At 37.9% G+C, this 20403-nt stretch overlaps 1 protein-coding gene across 3 annotated transcripts; it reads right to left on the reverse strand.

The window, feature by feature from the left end:
- Window positions 1-1866: 1866 nt before the first annotated feature.
- On the reverse strand, window positions 1867-18174 carry SPRYD7 (SPRY domain containing 7). Of its 3 annotated transcripts, none has more exons than XM_022574788.3 (5): window positions 18006-18170; window positions 13088-13204; window positions 10730-10896; window positions 6095-6197; window positions 1867-2752 (listed from the first exon to the last, which is right to left on the reverse strand). In XM_022574788.3, exons 1-5 carry the CDS (start codon window positions 18109-18111, stop codon window positions 2655-2657), a joined length of 591 nt encoding a protein of 196 aa, XP_022430496.2. In that variant the 5' UTR covers window positions 18112-18170; the 3' UTR covers window positions 1867-2654. The 3 variants fall into 3 exon arrangements, with proteins under 3 accessions (XP_022430496.2, XP_089755729.1, XP_089755728.1); XM_089899603.1 differs by lacking the exon at window positions 18006-18170 and adding an exon at window positions 16277-16454; XM_089899602.1 differs by lacking the exon at window positions 6095-6197 and having other exon boundaries at window positions 18006-18174.
- Window positions 18175-20403: the final 2229 nt, after the last annotated feature.

Genomic DNA, 20403 nt, shown 5'->3' on the forward strand with positions numbered 1-20403 from the left:
ATTTTTGCAATAAACAGAATCAAGACAGTGGACAGTCTCTTCAGCCAGGAACAAAAGCAGGTTCTTGTGTGTTAAAATACAAGAATGTTTTATGTCCCATCCATGTCTATATTTATTAGCTATCATTGAATACTTAGGCTATAGGTATATATCATACTAATGGTCTACTGGCTTCAAGAAAGGCTTTATTTTTAAATTTCTCCTAGCTCAACATAGTTTCTTAAATAGACTTTAGTTTTTTAGAATGGTTTAGATTTACAGAAAAATTGAGACAATAGTACAGAGTTCCTATATATCCCCTCTCCCAGTTTCTCCTGTTATTAACATCTTACATTATTATGGTTCATCTGCTATAATAAACATATTGATACATTATTATTAACTAAAGTCCATGGTTTATTCAGATTTCCTTAGTTTTTACCTAATGTCCTTTTTCTGTTCCTGGTTCGCACATTACATTGACTTGTCGTGTTCCCTTAGGCTCCCCGGGATGTGACAGTGTCTCTGACTTTCCTTGTTTTTGATGACCTTGACAGTTCGGAGTACTGCTCAAGTATTTTGTAGGAGGCCCCCCTACTGGAATTTGTGTGATGATTTTCCTCAAGATTAGACTGAGGTTATAGGTAATTTTCCTAAGAAAAATTAGATACCTAGAAATTAAAAACACATCTAGACTTCATCAAACTGTTGCCATGGACATAACTCATGTACCATTTTTAGTATTGTACCTATTCTGTATGATTAGAGGTAGCAAACATAGTCTTGAGAAAAGAATATGATGATTAAAAAAAAAGTTTGGCTTTTAAAAAAATAAATAGGAGGTAGATAACATTATAAAGAGAGCAAACAGTAGTCATATTAATTCTCTTTCCAAAATAAGCATATTTTTTTATGAATTAAAACTACTAGGCCAGGAAGTCAGATAAAAATGCATAAACAATATAAAGTTAGTTCAATTCTATATATCTACAGAGGTAAATTTGGGATTTATGTAAGTAGATGTTACTCAGGTATATCTATGTTTTCAAAACATTGTCACGTTTGTGTCTATCAAATGGAACAATAAATAAATATTGTGCAGGATTCTTTCGTCTATGGGGCAAAAATAAGTCTTAAATCCTTAGAAAATTTAGAGTAGGCAATCATTCTCAAAGAATTCTCTCCTGAGCAGTGGTTCTCAATCTTTCGCATGGATCAGAATCACCTGAAGGGCTTGTTCAAACACAGATTCCTGGGTGCTATCCCCAGCAGTTTCTGATTCAGTGGGTCGGGGGTGGGGCCTGAGTGTCCATTTCTAACAAGTTCTCAAGTGAGGCCGAGGCTGACGGTCTGAAGGCCACACTATGAAAACCACTGAGCAGAGTCAACAAAGAAGCTACGTTCATTAATTGCCTACGATGACAAAGGTGTTTTACGTATGTAATATTATTTAACTAGTTACAGAATCTCATCAAGGGTATGATTATCCCTTTTATAAATGGGGAACCTGAGCTCAGAAAGACTGAGGAACTTGCCTGAAGAGATAATGGGATCAGGTGGCAAAACTACAATTCAGATCTCCTTCAATTCTAAAGCCCTGTTTTTCTAGTACAACATACTGCTCCGCGTTGGTAAAGGAGTGAAACGCATGCATCCTTTGCATGCCCATCTGGAAAGGAGACTGTACCAGATATAGAAAGTGATTTGTTCAGCTTAGTAGGGTGTTATCTAAAGGTCAGGGATTCTTCCTGAAAACTAGGCAAAGGCTCAGGGTCGTGGAGAGAATTCACTTATCTCCAAACTTCTGAAATAATCAAGGGTGAAGTGAATTACTGTATAATTAACAAAACAGGAAGAACATGTATTTAATATACTACTGAATAGTCCTTAATTACTAATATTTTATTATTCCTTACAGAAAAATGCACATTTAAATAAAAGTCCTTAAAAGAATAATCTCATTTCCACTTAAGTTGAAAGCATGATACTATTCTAAATGTCTGCTGTGTACGCTACATCACCAATCAACCAATACTTACTCAGGTATTGAAGTAACACAGCATGATGGTCTTCAACAAAATACTCTGACAGCTACTACACTAATCTCCTTTCACAAAGAAAATCAAAAGCAATGACATACAAACAAAATAAGCAATTTAAATTTTAAGAAAAGTGGTACATTTTATAGTAAATAAATCGCCAAAAATGAAGTTGCCAATAACATAAACTTGTCACTTTGTTATACTCTATATAAAAAAGACACTGAGACACAAAATTATTGGACTGCAGACTTAAAATAGTTAATGAGGTCTACACTTCAGAATGACAAAAACCTCCACCCAACTCTGTATCTCTATCAAAACAAATATTTTATGTTAAGATTCCCTTTTAAATATCTATATACGTATTTCCATTTAATACTGTTAATCAAACCCACAGTCATATTTATTTAAATAAGAATTAAATAAACTGCCCCAAATGCTGATTTCATTATCACAAAACCTAAGTATTTTAAATCACAACTTCAGGATGGTATATTGTATACGTTGGTTCCTTAGACAACATTAACGAGCATATTTTTAAGGATATATTGTCATCTGTAGGTCAGGTAAAGCTTTATTAAATGGTAAACACTTTTAACAGTGCAGAAATACAAGTTTCAAAAACAAATACATTCAGAAGATCTGCTGTTCAAATAATATCTTTTCAAAACCAGGTGGAGGAGTATGATAAAATTCACTGAACTGGCAATCCAAAATTGCACTGTCATCAACTAGAGATAGAAAAAAAAGAAAATAAATTAGAAGCAAACACCTTAATTTGAATGAATACATAAATTATAAACTGTTTTCATAATGCCATAATATTAATAGGCAGGAAGAATAAACGCATCTGCTATCCAGGTTACAAAACATGATCCTATTGGGTAAAAATAACCACAATGAAGAATAAAATCTATCAAGAACACTGAAAGGAAATACATCAAAATATTACTAATAATTATTTCTAGATGATGTAAATATCGGTAATTTGAGTTTTTCCTTACTTACCTACCCGTATCTTCTCAATTTTACACATTAAGATAAATTACTTCTTAAAAAAATTTTATTAAAAAAATTATAGATTCACAAAGAGTAGCAAAAATAATACAGAAAGTCCTGTGTACCCTTCACTCAGCTTCCCCTAGTGGTAACATCTTACACAACTACAGTACAATATCCAAACCAGAAAACTAACACTGATACTAACACTGTTCATTAGACTACAGGCCTTATTTAGCTTCTACATATTTTTACCAGCGTTTACTCAAGAGAAATGAATGCATATATCCACATAAAGCCTTGTACATGAATGTTCACAGCACCTGTATTTGTAATGGCCAAAAACTGGAAACAGCTAAATATCCATTAACAGGTGAAGGGAAAAAACAACTGTGATATATCCACACAATGAACAATACTACTTGGTAATAAAAATCAATGAATTGTTGATACATGCTACAACATGGATAAATCTTAAAATAATTATGCTGAGTAAAAGAAGCCAGACAAAAAAAGAATACAAATTGTATGATTCTATTTATATAATACTCTAAAAATGCAAGATAATCTGTAGTGACAGAAAGCAGATAGTGGCTGCATGGGGTAGGTGGGGAGAGGTGAGTAGAAAGCATTAAAAGGGGGCAGGAGGAAACTTAGGGGTGATGAATATGTTCATTATCTTGACTATAGTGATGATATGGGTGTTCACTTTATAGCTACTTGTTAAACTGCACATATATGTTTAATACACATTAGTATTTTATACTTAATAATAAATGCAGAAAAAAAGTTAAGTACTGGATTTGACATTCATGAAGTCACTAGTGATTTTAACAAGGGTGGCTTCAGTGAAGTGGTGGTAAAGGCACCCACACCGGTTGAAGAACAGGTGAACGATACAATATAAACCGTGACGGAAGCTATTCTATAAGAAATGCAGCCATATAGAGAAGGGTAAACAGAGGACTGGTGAGGGTACGAGTTTAAGGAAGGGTATTTTGGAATGAGAATGATTCAGAATGTTCAACAGACATTGAAGAGAGAGGTTGATGACATAAGACAGAGATGAAATAATGACAGTAAAGTCCCAGAGTCGGGGAGTTTGAAATCTAGACCAGAGACTGAGTTTTCTGAACATGAAGGGCACCACTTCCTCTAAGATGGGATGGGAAGAAGGCAAGACTGGAGTAGATCCAGAAAAGCTTCAGGAGGATGGGGAGGAAAGCTGGAGTTTACCACTGATGGTCTGTTTCTCTATAAACTGGAAGGGAAGGTCAATCTATGGAGAATGAATAGGGAATTCAAGAACTACAATGAAAGTCTGGAATGTGCAGAGATGTAACAACACTTTTCTTTAGTGTTATGCAGTGTTGTCTCTCCATAGGTTGAATGCAAGAACTGACAAAATGAATGACTGGATGGATCTAGGATTAGGGATGGGATAGAAGACAAAGGGTAAGGGAATTTGAATTTTATTTTTATCTTTGATAGTATCTGGCTAAAATATTTGACTTAATTGGACTGATTTATCAATTTCAATTCATAAAATACATTACTATATATAATTTATTACCTTTAACTTTATTACATTAAAAATAATGCCAAATCAAAGAAACAGTTTAGAATAAAAATCTCATTTGCTATATTCATTTATAACTCAGTCATTCTACTGATATTTATTTCATTTCTCAGACTAAACTATTTTGAATATTAAGCTACATTCCCATGTATTTAAGTAAATACATTTCTTTTAGGCTTACCCAATATTGCAGATACACTAACCTATATCAAGCTTAAAAATACACCTTTACATGCAAAGACATGCAAAGATATAGAAGGCAAAAATCACTGAAAAGTAATAATTTAGGAAAAAAGAAGATAAATGAAAACCTTAAAATAAAGCACAAGTTATGACTGTTATTATCAAATTATTAAATAGTTTTATTTGTTACTGTATATTTTTCTGCCATTCCGAACAAACACTGCTACTTTTCCAGTAAGTTACTACAAAAAAGTTAACAATTAGTTTTTATTATGGCTCAAATCCTTAGATTAACTGATTAAAGTAATTAAATGAGAAAATGTTTTTAGAGCAACTAAAACCACAGGCAGAAAAATCATATACCTGTTGATTTAAAGTTGATAACATAAAAAATGAAGAATAGAGTGATAAAGGCACAGTGCTTATGTATATTTTTTATAAAGAGAGACACCTTATATTTTAGAGATACAAATAAAATAGTTAAAAATAAAATGGTATAATGTCTGGCATTTGCCTCAAAGTACTACAAGGAGGGGGAGATGAAGAACAGGAGGACTGCAGGGAGGGGATGAAACGTGACTGGCTACTAGTTGATAATTGTTTGAAGCTGAGTGATGGGTACATGAAAGTTCATTATTCTATTCTCTTCTATACATGTTTGAAATTTTCTGTAATAAAATTAAAGTAACTAACTGGTACAGAGTCATCTCTAAGTAACCCAATTCTTGGAGGGATACACTTGTACAGAAACTATAGTACTTACACATACATGGCTATCAAAAGCAAAACAATCAATATGAAACCATTCTAAGTCAATATTTCTCTCAGAAGAGTTTTAACATTTAGGTAATTTTATAAAGGTAACCAATGCTCAATCTACTACATTTAGGTAATTTTATAAAGGTAACCAATGCTCAATCTACATGAAATTCCCATCCCTATTTCCAAAATATTCTTTACAATTACATTTCCTGGCCATCTAACTCTCTCTAACAAATGGCAGAAATATCTTTTTGTAAATTCCATAAAGCTTTTTGGAACTTTCTAGAATATAAGACTATATGATATAAAAGGGAATATGGTTATTGCATATTTAAGTATAATCATTGTATTTAGCAAATTTACTTTTTAAATATATGGGGAATAAAAACTTTCCTTCGTCCTGTCAAGTGGGATTGTGATAACCTACTGAGTACACTACAGAGGTCCTTATTAACTTGTCCAGCCTTCCGAATGACAGTTATAAAGTTAATGAAAATGCTAAGCAAAAGTTAACATATATCTAATAATGTTTAGCAATATTTTAGCTTACCATAAACAACTGGATACACTGTCCCTCGTATACCTGATGCTGGACAATGCATGTTTTTTCCATTCAAATATACATTTAATTCTACATGGTCATATGTAATACCCTAGGAAGCAAAGTAAATATCAAAAAGGGTAAAAATATACATGTTCCATAAAAACCTGAACAGCCAGAAAGCACTGATTGGGGAGCATGGAAACACAAAAAACTAAGCAAAAGGTCACAACAGCTTGTATTAAGGTTTACAATTAGGTAGAATTCACTTGAACTGAGCTAAAAAAAATTAGTGGTGATTATGTGGGGGGAAAAAGGTAAAATCCCAAGAGTCCACATTAAAGGTAAAACTAAATCTTAGTATTATATTCAGATAATCTGGATTTTATATTTTGAATATTAAGATGATATAAGTACTATATACTGTAAACAAAGAGACCTTTTAAACTCATATAGAAAACACTGCTCTTTATATACAGAATTTGATCTCAAGGGGGGAAAACAGTGAAATTTTCACCATTAGGGATTATTATCTGTCACTGCTTTCAATTGTGATGAATTGTCTTTATACAACTTATTTCCAAAAAGAAATGATACATTTCTGTATCTCTTTACCTTGGCTTCAAATATGTCAAGTGTATTACCAAGGTAAAGTGGGTATTTACAACTGCATATAATTGGTAATTAGTATCAAGTTGAAAAATAGAAAAACAACAGCTCAAAAGACTTTAAAAAGACAATAGAATAAAAATATATTACTTTGTACATTATTAATGGTACACAAATCACAATTAATAACTATTATTAAAATGCTGGAAAACAAATAATCTGTATTATGTACCAAACACTATTCTAGGCACTTCATATTTACTCATTTAATCCTCGTAAGATAGGTATTTTTATTATCCCCATTTTACAGATGAGGTAGCTAAAGCACAGAGAGGTCAACTAATTTACCTGAGTTTGCACAGTTAGGAAGTGGCAGAGCTGGGATTTAACCTCATGCAGTATGGCTTCGGAAAACTTATTCTTAATTGCCACGCAATTCAAAACTTCAAAACTTTTAAGAACTTTTATACTTTTAAAACTCTCTTTAAGACTTTGTACAATATTTACTAATTGATGACAAAAAGAGAGCTTTACTTTGAAGAATTAAGAATAGGCAGTGGAGACCTTTCAATAGAAACCATCACAGACCAAGAAGCAACCACTTCAAGGATTTCTGACTGTGGATAAATTATATGAACCTACAAGCTTTTAAAGGTAGAAAAACATCTTACAGATGATCTAGTCTTAACTCCCTCACTTTCCAGTCAAGATAGCAAAGGCCCAGATGAGTCAATGTGTTAAGTGCTATAAAAGATTCTCAAATCTTAGCAAGGCCAGGGTTAGACTAAACACAGAAAGATAAATGCTGCTTTTGTTTCACTTCAGTTTACGTACTTAAATAATAAAGCTAAGTGATGGCTAGGATTAGCTTTTTTAATGAAGTCTGTTCTCATTTAGAAAACATGATTACAAAAGTAAATAAATAACATGATTCCATAAAAAGCAGTGTGTTACTCCCTTTACAGGATTACTGGGAATCTAGCAGTTCAGATCAGCAGGCTGTAGTCTGGGCACCCTTCCCCACCTGCTGGCAGCATCACCTACTGCAAGCAAGCAAATTTTCAACCCCGCCCTCCAGCACCAATACCCAGCACCCAAGAGAGAAGCGAGGAAGGATGTGAGAACCCCTGCCCTCCAGCAGCAGAGTTTAAGTTCAAGTATTTTCTAACTTAATCTGTCCTTTTTTTTTTTTTTTTTTGGCTGTGCCACGTGCATGAGGGATTTTAGTTCCCCGACCAGGGATCGAACCCATGGCCCCTGCAGTGCAAGTGCTGAGTCCTAACCACTGGACCGCCAGGGAATTCCCTTAATCTGTCCTTTTATATGCTCTAGAAACTAGGTTTGATTCTCTCATAATGATACCGAGAAATGTGATGTGTTCTAAGGATTTATCAATAATTATTTGCAGGTTTGGTGAAGCGACTCTTAAATTAGACTGCCTGAGATCACTCCAAATAAGAAGTTATTACTTAACTTCTAATCTGTAAAATGGTAATAATAGTACCACCTATTTCACAGGGTCATTAAGAGGATTAAACAATTTAATCCCTGCCAGGCACTTAAAGCCATTCTGGCCCATAACAGATGCTAGAGAAGTGTTTGCTATTATTATTATTGTTACACAGAATGTTTATGAAACTTCTCTGAAATTAAACTGAAAACAGCAATTTTAAAATGTAATCTGCACTTTTCTAAACTATATATAAAAGGAAAAAATAAGCATAAGCTGTTTCAGGAATGCCTCCCTGGTGCTGTAGTAGGCCCTGTTGGTACTATATGATTACTGTATAAATACAATCATTTGGTTAGATGTTGAAAGCTTGTTTTTCTTGATCCTCCTGAGAGAATGGTATATGACTGAAATTCTACACATTAGAATGTTTTTCCTGTCTTATAATTCATTCCTCTTTTCCTATGCTATTGTCAGTTAATTTAGTGAAATTTGTTCTCAAATGTTTAAACTAGGAAGATAAAGTTAATAGAGTAGGATAATGTTTTACTTTTCAGGATTCTGCTTATATTTCATCTTTTTGAGTCCTCCTTTTATCAGAATGGGCATAAAAACTCAAAGTCTGATTTATTTATTTATTTTAATTTTTGGCTGCATTGGGTCTTCATTGTTCTGTGTGGGCTTTCTCTAGTTGTGGCGAGCGGGGGCTACTCTTTGTTGCAGTGTGTGGGCTTCTCACTGCAGTGGCTTCTCTTGTTGTGGAGCACGGGCTCCAGGCGCACAGGCTTCAGTAGCTGCAGCACGTGAGCTCAGCAGTTGTGGCTCGCGAGCTCTAGAGAGCAGGCTCAGTAGTTGTGGTGCACGGGCTCGGTTGCTCTGCAGCATGCCAGATCTTCCTGGACCAGGGATCGAACCTGTGTCCCCTGCATTGGCAGGAGGATTCTTAACCACTGCGCCATCAGGGAAGTCCCTCAAAGTCTAATTTAATAATGCTGACAGACTAAAAATGACATTCTTAAATCTGTCAATTTGAGGTATCAGTCACCTCAGGGAATGAGACAGGAAGGCAAGAATAACATACAGTAGAAGTTCAGTACATCAACAAAGAAAAACATTTGTTACTGATTAACCTATCTTATGTTTGAATTTCATTTTTTAGTATAAACAGGTTGACGGCACCAACCTGACTTCAAGATTCTCTTCCACGAAATAACCATTTGAATAAGGGTGTTCTACATTATGGGTATCTGGCAATGACCTACAAACACAGAACCAACTATTCGAAAGGAAAAGCAGATTTTAAAAATGGTTTATGCCTTTAGTTTCCTTTAGTTAATTTAGGAGAAACATACTTTCAATAATTTACCTATTTGAAGACTCTTCTTCACTTTTTTTTTTTTTTTTTTCGGTACACAGGCCTCTCACTGTTGTGGCCTCTCTCGATGCGGAGCACAGGCTCCAGACACGCAGGCTCAGCAGCCATGGCTCATGGGCCCAGCCGCTCCGCGGCATGTGGGAACTTCCCTGACCAGGGTACGAACCTGTGTCCCCTGCATCGGCAGGCGGACTCTCAACCACTGTGCCACCAGGGAAGCCCCACATTTTTTAAATTGCATAAAAGATCAGACCATAATTAAAAATCATTTCCACATCTTCCTTCACTCTCTTCAAAATATTGTATACTTCTTTAATTCAATAACCTGGATTTACCTTGTCTGTTTTATCTTATTATTAGAAACTCTCTCTAATTATTTACAGATTCCTTTCAACTTGGTATGAGAGCCAGGAACCGAAGGCTCTGCGTAAGGAGACCCAAGAACTCTGTTCTCAGTCAATAGCTAATGGCCTGAACTCAGTGTATAAGGTTCTTGGACAACACTGTTTGAGAGGAAGTATCTGGAAAAAGGCAGAAAGGGATCTCTGGATTACATTTTCAATAGGGTGGCTTTGGTAGAGACTTAAATATATCTACTTGGGAATAAAAACAGAGAAGTCAATAATATGTAACTCCTTCTATTCCCTGCTTTCCAAAAAAAGTTTTCTACAAGCAAGCCTTAGAATATTGAGTCCGTTTTTTGAAGAGTTCTGAAAGTGAAGGAAGTTTAGTAAGGTTATGTTTAACAAGGACCAATGCTCCTGATAAAATGCTGTACTTCTTTAACAGAAGTTCATAACAAATTAAGCAATAAATGTCAAATTTTTCTCTAAGAGATCTCCAGCTGCAAAAATACCTAATATTTTCCAATATAAGGGTTAGCAAACTTTTAAAATTGTGGGCCAAGATTTCTTTTATGTGAGAGAAGCAGGAAATGATCAGCAGCCAACCTGTCATCAACTCTCCCTTAAATGGAAATAAGGGTTCACGCTTATTTTCCTGGCCAGTGGCAGCTCTAGAAAGGAGAAGGCAGTTAGGTAAGGCAGCAGCATCTACATCAAGTGCTCTCTTTGGAAAATGTACTACCTCATTAGATCCAATTCTGGTGCTTTGGAATTCAAACCACAAACTCAGAGGCAAAAGTAGAAATACTAAAAGCAGTTCAAGTTTAATAATTTACAGTGGAAAACAACTCCACAAGAAAACTCACCACCACATCTCCCTCCTGTGGAAGGCTGTTTGCTGGCAGCCTATTTTTCTCTTCGTTGTTGTGATATAGGGCTCCATCATTTCTCATCACCAGACTATGCACATCTCGGCCAAGAGGGATCTGATTCAAGTTAACTTTCTGAGTTGCAACACCAATACCCCAGATTCCTAAAAATATAATAATTTAAATGCTCCCCAAATCTGCAGTATACAAATATGAAAGGAGTTGTTTTTAAAGAAAGTGGCGTATTATCACTAAACTATTTTTTTGTTAATCTTTAAAAAAATTCTTTTAAAAGTAGTTTGCAAACTATACCATGTTCTCTTGCAGATGTAGTACAGCCTGGGAGATAAGCGAGTGGGCCCTGGAGTTGTACTACCTAGGTTTAAATTCTGACTTTGCTATGTCATCTTGGGCAAGTTACTTAACCTCCCCCTGCTTCCTCACCTGTGAACTATGGATTCTAACAGTACTATCCTCTTAAAGTTATCAGAAGATACAGCAAGATCATCCAAGTGAAGCACTTGCAACAGTGTAAGTATTAAAAAAAAAATGGGTAAGTAAAGCACAGAGGAAGTATTTTTAAAAGATACTAGCTATTGTCATTATTATTATTCTCTAAAAATATTATTAAAAAGCTACACAATGAATTTAAATGGCGTGGGGTTCTATTTCAAGCACCACCTCTGAGAAGCAGGAATTTACTGTCTTTACTTTTTGCATCTATAATATGTGACAAATAATATATGACCTGGTAAGTATCATGGAGAGGAGAAAAATAATGATAAAGTGTAAAATCATTTTCTTATCCAATACCTTAAGTTCATGAGTTTAAAACCTTTTGGTCTAAATTGACTTTTAAAGCAAGCAGCTCTCTTCTTAATCTAACAGAATACCTACAACTCCCGGTTACATCTCAAAGGGTTTCCTTCTCAGTTTTTATCAAAATCAGTTAGGAGAAATTCTATAGATCAAAGAATGTTTGAAGACCATGTTGTCAATCAATCAGTTTTCCTGGATTGAGTGAGACCATCAGAAAGCTGCATGTCTGGACTTCACTGTCTTGGCCTCCTAAATAATTTGATTATATAATTTATCCTCCAAGGTGGGACAAGAGTGACAGCAGGTGATAATACTAATTTCATGGGACAACAGTTCTAGACAGGGTTACAGAGTCCCCTTACTCCTAAAGAACTGTGCACACTGTGATACACTTGGGCACAACTGCCTGAAGCTTTCATTGCGGGAACAATGCTACAAACTCCAATAATGCACTTATTCTAGAGATATTATTGAGGATAGCACCCTTTATAGAAAATCCACATAAAATTTTGTATTACATTTCAGGCTCAAGGAACTATCTGCTGCTCTTGAGAAAAGATGTGTTATACTTGAGAAGATTACAGTAACCAGAGACATTATGCAGCCAGTGAGTTAACTTACAAAAGAATGGAATGGAGGACAGATTCAAATTTATTTCACACACTTAAGAAAAATCAGTATTTAAAATGAATTTAAAAAACAAGCCCCAGAGGAATATTTTATGTCATTCAAGTAAGAGTAAGAGCAGAATTAATTTACTCCACTCTAGATTTCCAATTCTGTACGTATGTTACTCATGCCATGTTTCACTAGACATTTCTTTATAATAAAGCCTTAAAAAAATTTCCCCATATTCAACACTGCCACAAGTTAACTAATTAATAACTATCATAATACTCATGTAGAATTGCTATACAACTCAAGAAACTTCAGAATTAAAAAAAAATTTTTTTTATTTTTAATTGAAGTATAGTTGATTTACAATATTGTGTTAGTTTCAGGTGTACAGATTCATAAATTTTTAAAGAGACTTTAGACTTCTATCAGAATTCTAAATCTGCCAATTGCTTCAGAAGACACTGAATCAGGGAATCTTAACAAGAGTTAAGAGAAAACCTCAGGATCATAAGCTTAATTGTATCCTAAGATAAAACAGCAAGAGTCTACACCTTATATGCTTGACCAAATGAAATGGTTCATCTAGCTGCCACTAATAATTAACCATATTAATAATAATGCTTGTGCCTTAAACTGAACCAGTATGTCGTGTCTTTTAAACACTTTCATATATATAGCTCATGTGAGGCAGGAAGGGCAGCTCCTGTAATCCTTTTTATAGATGAGAAAACTGAACCTAATATAACGAAATTGACTAATTAAACCAGGATCACACAATAAGATGTGGAAGAAAATGGTCTTCTAAGTAAGCATTTGGTGTTTTTTTAATTACCTCATTAATCTTTTTCATATATTGAAAATTACTCCTCATATTTAGAATAATTAGGACTTTTAATAGTCAAGTACCATTATACCAACCTGTGGACTGGATTTTGAATTCAAAGTAGCTTTTGTTTTGATGTAAAGGTGCACTGGCTAAACAACCTCCTGTTCCACATATTCTTCTTCCATTTTTTACAATGACAACATCCGTTCCTAAACAAAAGAATATAGACACTGTGTAAAGTTTTATATTCTCTTAACCAACAATCAAGGTTAATTTGTTTCACTTTTAACTCTTGGTCTCCAAAAAATAGGGAGACTATATATACTTTGAAATATAAAAATACTGATAAATTATTTAAAATATTTAATTTACTTTTTTCCTGGGAGAACATTAATATTAATTTGTGGCTAGAAATCTTGTTTAATTAGGCAGTTTCAAATAAATAGTAATTCTGAATTATACTGAATATTTGAAACACTTTTAAGGTAGAAGTAGACTTTTTTTTTTTGGCTGCGCCACGTGGCTTGTGGGATCTCAGTTCCCCCAACCCCGGACCACGGCAGTGAAAGCCCAGAATCCTAACCACTAGGCCACCAGGGAACTCCCAGAAGCAGACTTTCTTAAATTTTAGCCAATGACTCAATTTGATGATTTCATAAATATCTTGATTTAAATAAAAACATAAACACTTAAAAGAAACTGGCAAATTAGTACCATTTTCAGTTCAATCTAAACAAATCAATCTGCTAAAAACTGACTGAATGTCTACTAGGTACAAGGTCCTTTGCTAGTGCTTTGGTCAAGTAAGAATTGAAGATGAATGGAACACGGAAAGGAACATACATCTGTGTTCTTGAAATAGCTGACACGGGGCTTCCCTGGTGGCGCAGTGGTTGAGAATCTGCCTGGCAATGCAGGGGACACGGGTTCGATCCCTGGTCCGGGAAGATCCCACATGCTGAGGAGCGGCTAAGGCCATAAGCCACAACTACTGAGCCTGCGCTCTAGAATCCGCGAGCCACAGCTACTGAGCCTGCGTGCCTAGAGCCCGTGCTCCACAACAAGAGAAGCCACTGCAATGAGAAGCCCGCGCACCACAACGAAGAGTAGCCCCCGTTCACCACAACTAAAGAAAGCCCGGGCCCAGCAATGAAGACCCAACGCAGCCAAAAATAAATTAAAAAAAAAAATTGCTGTCATGGAAAAATGCTAATTTTAGGATTTTAAAAATGTTTGTAAGATAGCTGCTGTCAATCATATTGCAAATATGTAAACAAGATTTTAACATCATTAAATGCATTGTATTTTCATGGAAAATTTTAGTTCAAGTAACATTTGATAGATGAGAGTGAGAAAAAGTCTCTTGATAATGTGACTCCAATACCAATTTTTTTCCAAATATTGATTTAGGAAAGCTTATCAGAGAACATGAAGAAAGTTAACAAAATTCTAATACATAAGAAATATCCCGTAACATCGAGGCATGTGATTCCCAAGATCCGTAACCAGTATGACTTTTCTGGTAGTAAGTGTACAAGCCAAGCAGATCTGGCTGTGAGAACTGTAGGGAACTCCTCCAGAGGGGGTTAAATAAAACTAGAACATAGTAACAAAAGGTATTAACAGGGAGGCAGGTCTCTCATTAACTCACTGTTGAATTCATACTTAAAAAATTATTTGGGACAAATACATAAGAGAAATCCCAAATTTTCAGATTTTATCACAATTCTAAACTGGTTGATTTAAGAAAGACACTCTCTTATTTAAAGTAAAACTAAGATCCTATTATATGATTATTAAAAACTTATTAGCATCCTTTTTTTTTTCTAATTACAAATGTTAAACCGCAAATTCTGGGAAAGTGTCTTTATACATAGTTTACATCTGGCTGCCCCATATACCTCAGCAGTTTCAACTGGAGAACATCCAGGGCCCAGCTCCTCCTTGATGGCAAAGACCATGGAGTGCTTGGCATCCAGCAGACGCTCGACAAATAACTGATACAGAATTGAATGAATATGCTCTGCTAAGTGCTGTGAAGTGGACATGTAGTATCTGTTTTCCCTTTCCCAACAGACTTTGCTCTGGAGATCAAAACAGTTCCAAGGAAGCTGACTCAATCTCTGGTTTCAGGGGTACAGCTTTGACCTAGGTTAAGTTAATCAGTGCATTCCACATTTCCTGGCCACACTGACTGAGTGAAAAACGGTTATATGACCTAAGCCACTACCATCAGAGATAGTCTCAGGACTTTTGCAGAGAGAATGAAGGGATAAAGATTCTCTCATTCTTGCTGGATCTGAATGAGGAAGCCTACAGCCCAGGGAGAGGCTGCAAGTTATCATGGATGCCAGCCTTCAGGAATAAGCAGCAGAAGACAGAGGAAAGAGATAAAAAGAAGCTCAGTCCTTAGCAGCACTGAGTCTTCCTGAAGATAGTGCTGCTTTTGTACTTTTTAAATTTACATGAACCAATAAATTTCCTTCATTGTTTCAACTGTTTTGAGTTGCAGGTTTTACAGCTTGTAACTGAAAGCATCCTAAGTGAAAAACATTTCAAAGAACTATGCAAATAAATGGTTTTTTTTTTTCATACCCAGCAATACTTTTTGGTTCTCATACATATCTCTGAGTTGGAACCACAGAACCAACTCTGAATATGCTATTATTCTCTTACTTCAATCTCATTTCTTATCTCCAAGGCATTCTGCTAGGTACTGAGATGTTTTATACAGAAAGATGGATGTATTCACAGAACATTTTAGAGTGTTTGTGAATCACTGGCGAATTATCTTAAGCTTATTCCATTTCTCTTTTTTAAGTACAAAGATATCCTACATTTGGATCTATGTGATTTGTACAGTTTCATTAATTATCAAGATTGCTTAGAAAGCCAAGGCAAAGTTGAGTATAGCCAGAACACATATAAACATAGCCAAAGTGTATTTTTTAAAAAACATTAGACATGTCCAAATGAATGGCATCCCTTTCAAAGTAGCTACCTTGGAAGACATTCATTTCTAAAAAGTCAATTCACAATTAAATATGGAGGTTGTGGCAAAAATGAAGATATTTATAAAAACTACTCCACAGAAAATCCCAAGAGGAATTCCAAATCGTTTTAAGTGATGCAGCATCACCAAAATAAGTGACAACTTTGAAAGAGACAACATTCATTTGCATATGACATGTATAGACTATTTTCTTAACAAAAAAACGGCAATCACATTCTTTAGGTGACCTAATACAGCCTTTCACATATCCAAATACATGCATACTCACTCAGTGTGCTTCTCATATTTCAACTTAAGATCAACTGATGCTTGAAACCTGTTCCTAACTTGATGAGCCTCTCCTCTTATATTATTTGCTTTCTAAAATCATGCTTCTTCTGTGATTGAAGAATTTGAATTTACTGGAAGACAGGTTAAGAAAAGTTTCCACGCAGATGGTAATGGGGGATGACATTACTCTACTGAAAGATGCTGGGCAGCTCTGGAAAAAGGAGAACATAGTGGAATGAGTACAAGTGACCGGTTCTTCGTGGAAGAAGAGACTAGAGAAAAGGAATACTTTAAAGAGCAGACTGTAGTAATTCAGGAGTTTGGCAGTAGAGATAGAAAGAGCTAAAGCTGACCATCTGCTCCAGGATCTACACGTGGTTTTCCTTTACTGTGTTCCTAGCATCTAAAACAATGCCTACCGTATAACATCAGCCAATAAATATCAGTTGGGTGAACGAATAAATGAAATGGAAACATTTTCTGAGGGAAATTATAGAATTTGAACATCTGTCTATAAATGATGATGAATAAGAAATAAAGAGATATACATACATATATATTTATGTATCAGGGGTCTATATTATACTTGGGATATCTAAGAATTAAAATACCCACATACAAAGTGGTAAACAATGATCACATCTGTGATTTTGTACATGCTACAGACATATAATGAGCAGAGTATTTCCAGAATTATAAAGAATCTGGGCGGGAGAGGGTTTTGCTATAAATATTAAGAATTCCCTTTGTTATTTCAATGCACTGTCCTTTAGCCAAAGAGAGATGTAGGGAAAACTGAAAGTGCAGATGTATACTTTGAAGAGAATAATCCGCAAAAAAAACAGTACTCTGAAGTAATTATAGTGGGAAATCTCTCCTTCTAGAACCATATTCCAGAAGCATGGAACTACATGGGACAAGTCTAAGAACAGAAATAATAAGGTGGTAAAAGAGGCTACAGAGGGGAGGAGAAGAACGTTAGGAGAGAAGCTGTAAGCTCATTTGACAGTAGAAGGAAAAAACATAGATGCGAAGAAGCAAAGCGCTGTTTTATTTCTGCAATAGCCTGACCTGCTGGGAAGAGGCCGGTCAGAAGAAATTACAACACCTCTAAGCGTGACTAACAGGGGTCGGACAGTGGGAGGTTTTCGTTGAGATGACAGGTTCTGACCTGAGCGGTGGCTTCAGGCTTCTGCAACTTGCCTTGTTTTGACTTTAGGAGGTGAGAGGAAAATCATTTCCAATAAAACAACCGATAAATGATGGGCTAAGAGAAAGCTGTCAGGTCAGAGGAAGGAGCCGAGGACAGCTGAAGCTTTCCGAAAATGTGTGGGACTGGACTGGAGCTAGGCAGTGGAGCACTGTAGGAGGAGAACAGAGTCCTCCCCACTCCCCTCGAAGGTGACTTCTTACACGAGTCCCAGGAGGCGGCAGCCGGGAGGACACTGCTGTGGAAACGGGTAGGTCCACACACCCATCTTCCCAAGACAGGAGCTCACAGGGCTGCGCAGCTCTGAACGCAGAGCCGGGCCGAGGTGGGGTCGGCCGGAGTCTGGAGGAGACCCGCGAGGCCAAACCGGGTCCAGGGCAGCGTCACAGGGTGAGGGACAGGGCGCGGAGCCCGGCGGGGCCCGGCAGCGTGCGGTCCTCATAACTCCAGGCTGACCCCGACCAGCCGCGCCCGACTCGGGGTGGGCCGTTGGGTCTGGGGAAGGGAGAGCCCTTACCCATGTGCTGCGTGTCCAGCTGCACGGCCGGCATCTCCTTCAGAGAGATGTGGCCCGTCCCGCCATCTCTGCAGCACCGCAGGCAGCAGAACACCGAGGCGGCCATATCTCAGGGACCTCCGACGCCGCCGCCACCGCCTACCGCGCCTAGACCGCGGCAACACCCCCCCCCCACCCCACTGCTCCGCCTCCCGCCCCCTCCCGAGCGCCGGAGGGCGTCTGGGTGGAGCGCGGAGGCCGGTACCGCGACGCCGCAGGCCGGGAGGGCGTAGCGCAGGCTGAGGCGAAGCCACCTAGGGCGGAAGATACGGAGGACCGGCTGGAGGGGCGGGGCCGAGCCGCGGGGCGGGGCTAGTGGCGAGGCGAGGCGGAGCGCGTGCCGGACGGGCGGGGGACGGCGTGCGCCTGCGCGCGGGAGACTTTTCCTTTCGGGCCGCCCAGTCTGTGTGCTGATATTGACGGCCGCGCGAGCTTGTCTGGTCTCTACAGAAGCTCAGGGGTCTTCGGGTGCTGTATTTCCCCCACTTCGACGTTATCTTTAGGGATGAGTTGACAGAGGCAAATCTGGCTGGGGGAGTGGGAGCTGATTTAGAAGAGCCCCACGGTTTCCCCCGCGCGCCCAGGAGTGAGAGAAATTTGCCTCCTGGGAGAGCCTCCGCCACACACCCCCATCACGCCCCCCGTACCGTGGCGGGTTTCTGAAGAGTTTTCTCAAGTCCTAAACAGACGCACAGGGCCCGGAAGTAATGGCTGTTAGTGACTGCACCGTGGATATGCACCCGGCGCTCTAAATTGTCGGTCGTGCTGCATTTTAGGTGCAGAGATGGGCGTTCCGTGACCTTTGGTGCCGCGCGGCCGCGGGAGCCCAGGAAGCCACCCCGGGAGGGGACCTCTGGGGCGGGGCGGGGCGGGAGGGCGATTCTTGACCGGCGTCTAATAGGCTCACCCTGTTCGTGGACAGAGGATTCGGATTCTCATGAGTGTGATGGGAACTCGGAGGCAGTGGGAAGGCTGCGGGGCCTCCAAGGAAAGTACTCAGTTCCTACCGCGTGTTCTTTCTTGCGTCCACGTAGGATCCTCCCGTGGCGAGCGCCTGTCATCTCCGTGCTTACTTAGATCATCCGCCCCTGATCCATTTTTGCATCTTATGATATCATTTGGCGTCTGGAGATGGTCTGGGACAACCTCTAGAATTAACCTGGCTCAAACCTCTGTTCCCAAATAAGGTTTCCATCCTGAAGTCTTCCCCAGGGTTCAAGTCTTGTGAAACTGGATGCGAAATGCCCCCTTAGTATGTAATGGGTTCCTCTACACAACTTTTTAGTGACCTGAGTACAAATATCCTTTATGGAGAATTTTTCTTCTCAGAATAGGAGAATTTTTTCTGGGCCCTGGGTCTCTGATGTTTATACAAGTGGTGTTTTCATTACAATACTTATGAAAACCTCCAAGTTTTGTACTTTGAGATTTAGTTATCATAGGATTGGTAACCAAGATGATTACTGAACCCCTCACTGCCTATAAAGTACTTTCTTGGTAATCACTTTACACATGAAATTTTATTTTACTGAAAACCTTGACCAATATTCTGAGAAGTGTTAACGTTCTAGTTTTTTCCATTGAGAAGGAGTGGAGAGTTGAATAGAATGCTGCAGAAACAAAAATTTTCTGCCTGTGTGTGAGGTAGGCACTCTCACATCCGTATCTAATTGAATTCTTGAAAGGTTTGAGAGTGAATATTGTCTCTACTTACAGATGAAGAAATAGGCTTGGAGGGATTAAATAATTTGTGTAGCCTCAGATGACTAGGAAATAAACAAGGTAGGATTCAAAACCCATCAGTCTGACTCCTAAGCCTGTATTTGCTCCACCAGATCATGCTGCCTCAAACTCTGAAGTTCTAACTCTTGCAGTTTATGCTACAATCCTCTTAAATGTGCTCTCAGTTCAAAATGCAGATGTGTGCTTTATTTTTGTATGTTTCATTAATCTCTAAACTGGCCATAAACTTCCATAACTCATGTGTTTAGACAATAAAATAAAATCAGTTGTTATAAGGTAAAATATTCAGAAATATTATTAAAAGTAGTTAGTACATGTATTAAATATATAATAAACATTCAGGCCATTCAAGTTAGTCACATCTTCAATGAAAAGCCAGAGTCTTGGGCTTCCCTGGTGGCGCAGTGGTTGAGAGTCCGCCTGCCGATTCAGGGGACACGGGTTCGTGCCCCAGTCCGGGAGGATCCCACATGCCACGGAGCGGCTGGGCCTGTGAGCCATGGCCGCTGAGCCTGCACGTCCGGAGCCTGTGCTCCACAACGGGAGAGGCCACAACAGTGAGAGGCCCGTGTACCGCAAAAAAAAAAAAAAAAAAAAAAAGAAATAAAAAAGCCAG

The sequence above is a fragment of the Delphinapterus leucas genome, chromosome 18, assembly GCF_059928025.1.
Source record: "Delphinapterus leucas isolate spDelLeu-1000000601 "Yukka" chromosome 18, BTC_Dleu_Yukka2, whole genome shotgun sequence".
NCBI classification, from domain to species: domain Eukaryota; kingdom Metazoa; phylum Chordata; class Mammalia; order Artiodactyla; family Monodontidae; genus Delphinapterus; species Delphinapterus leucas.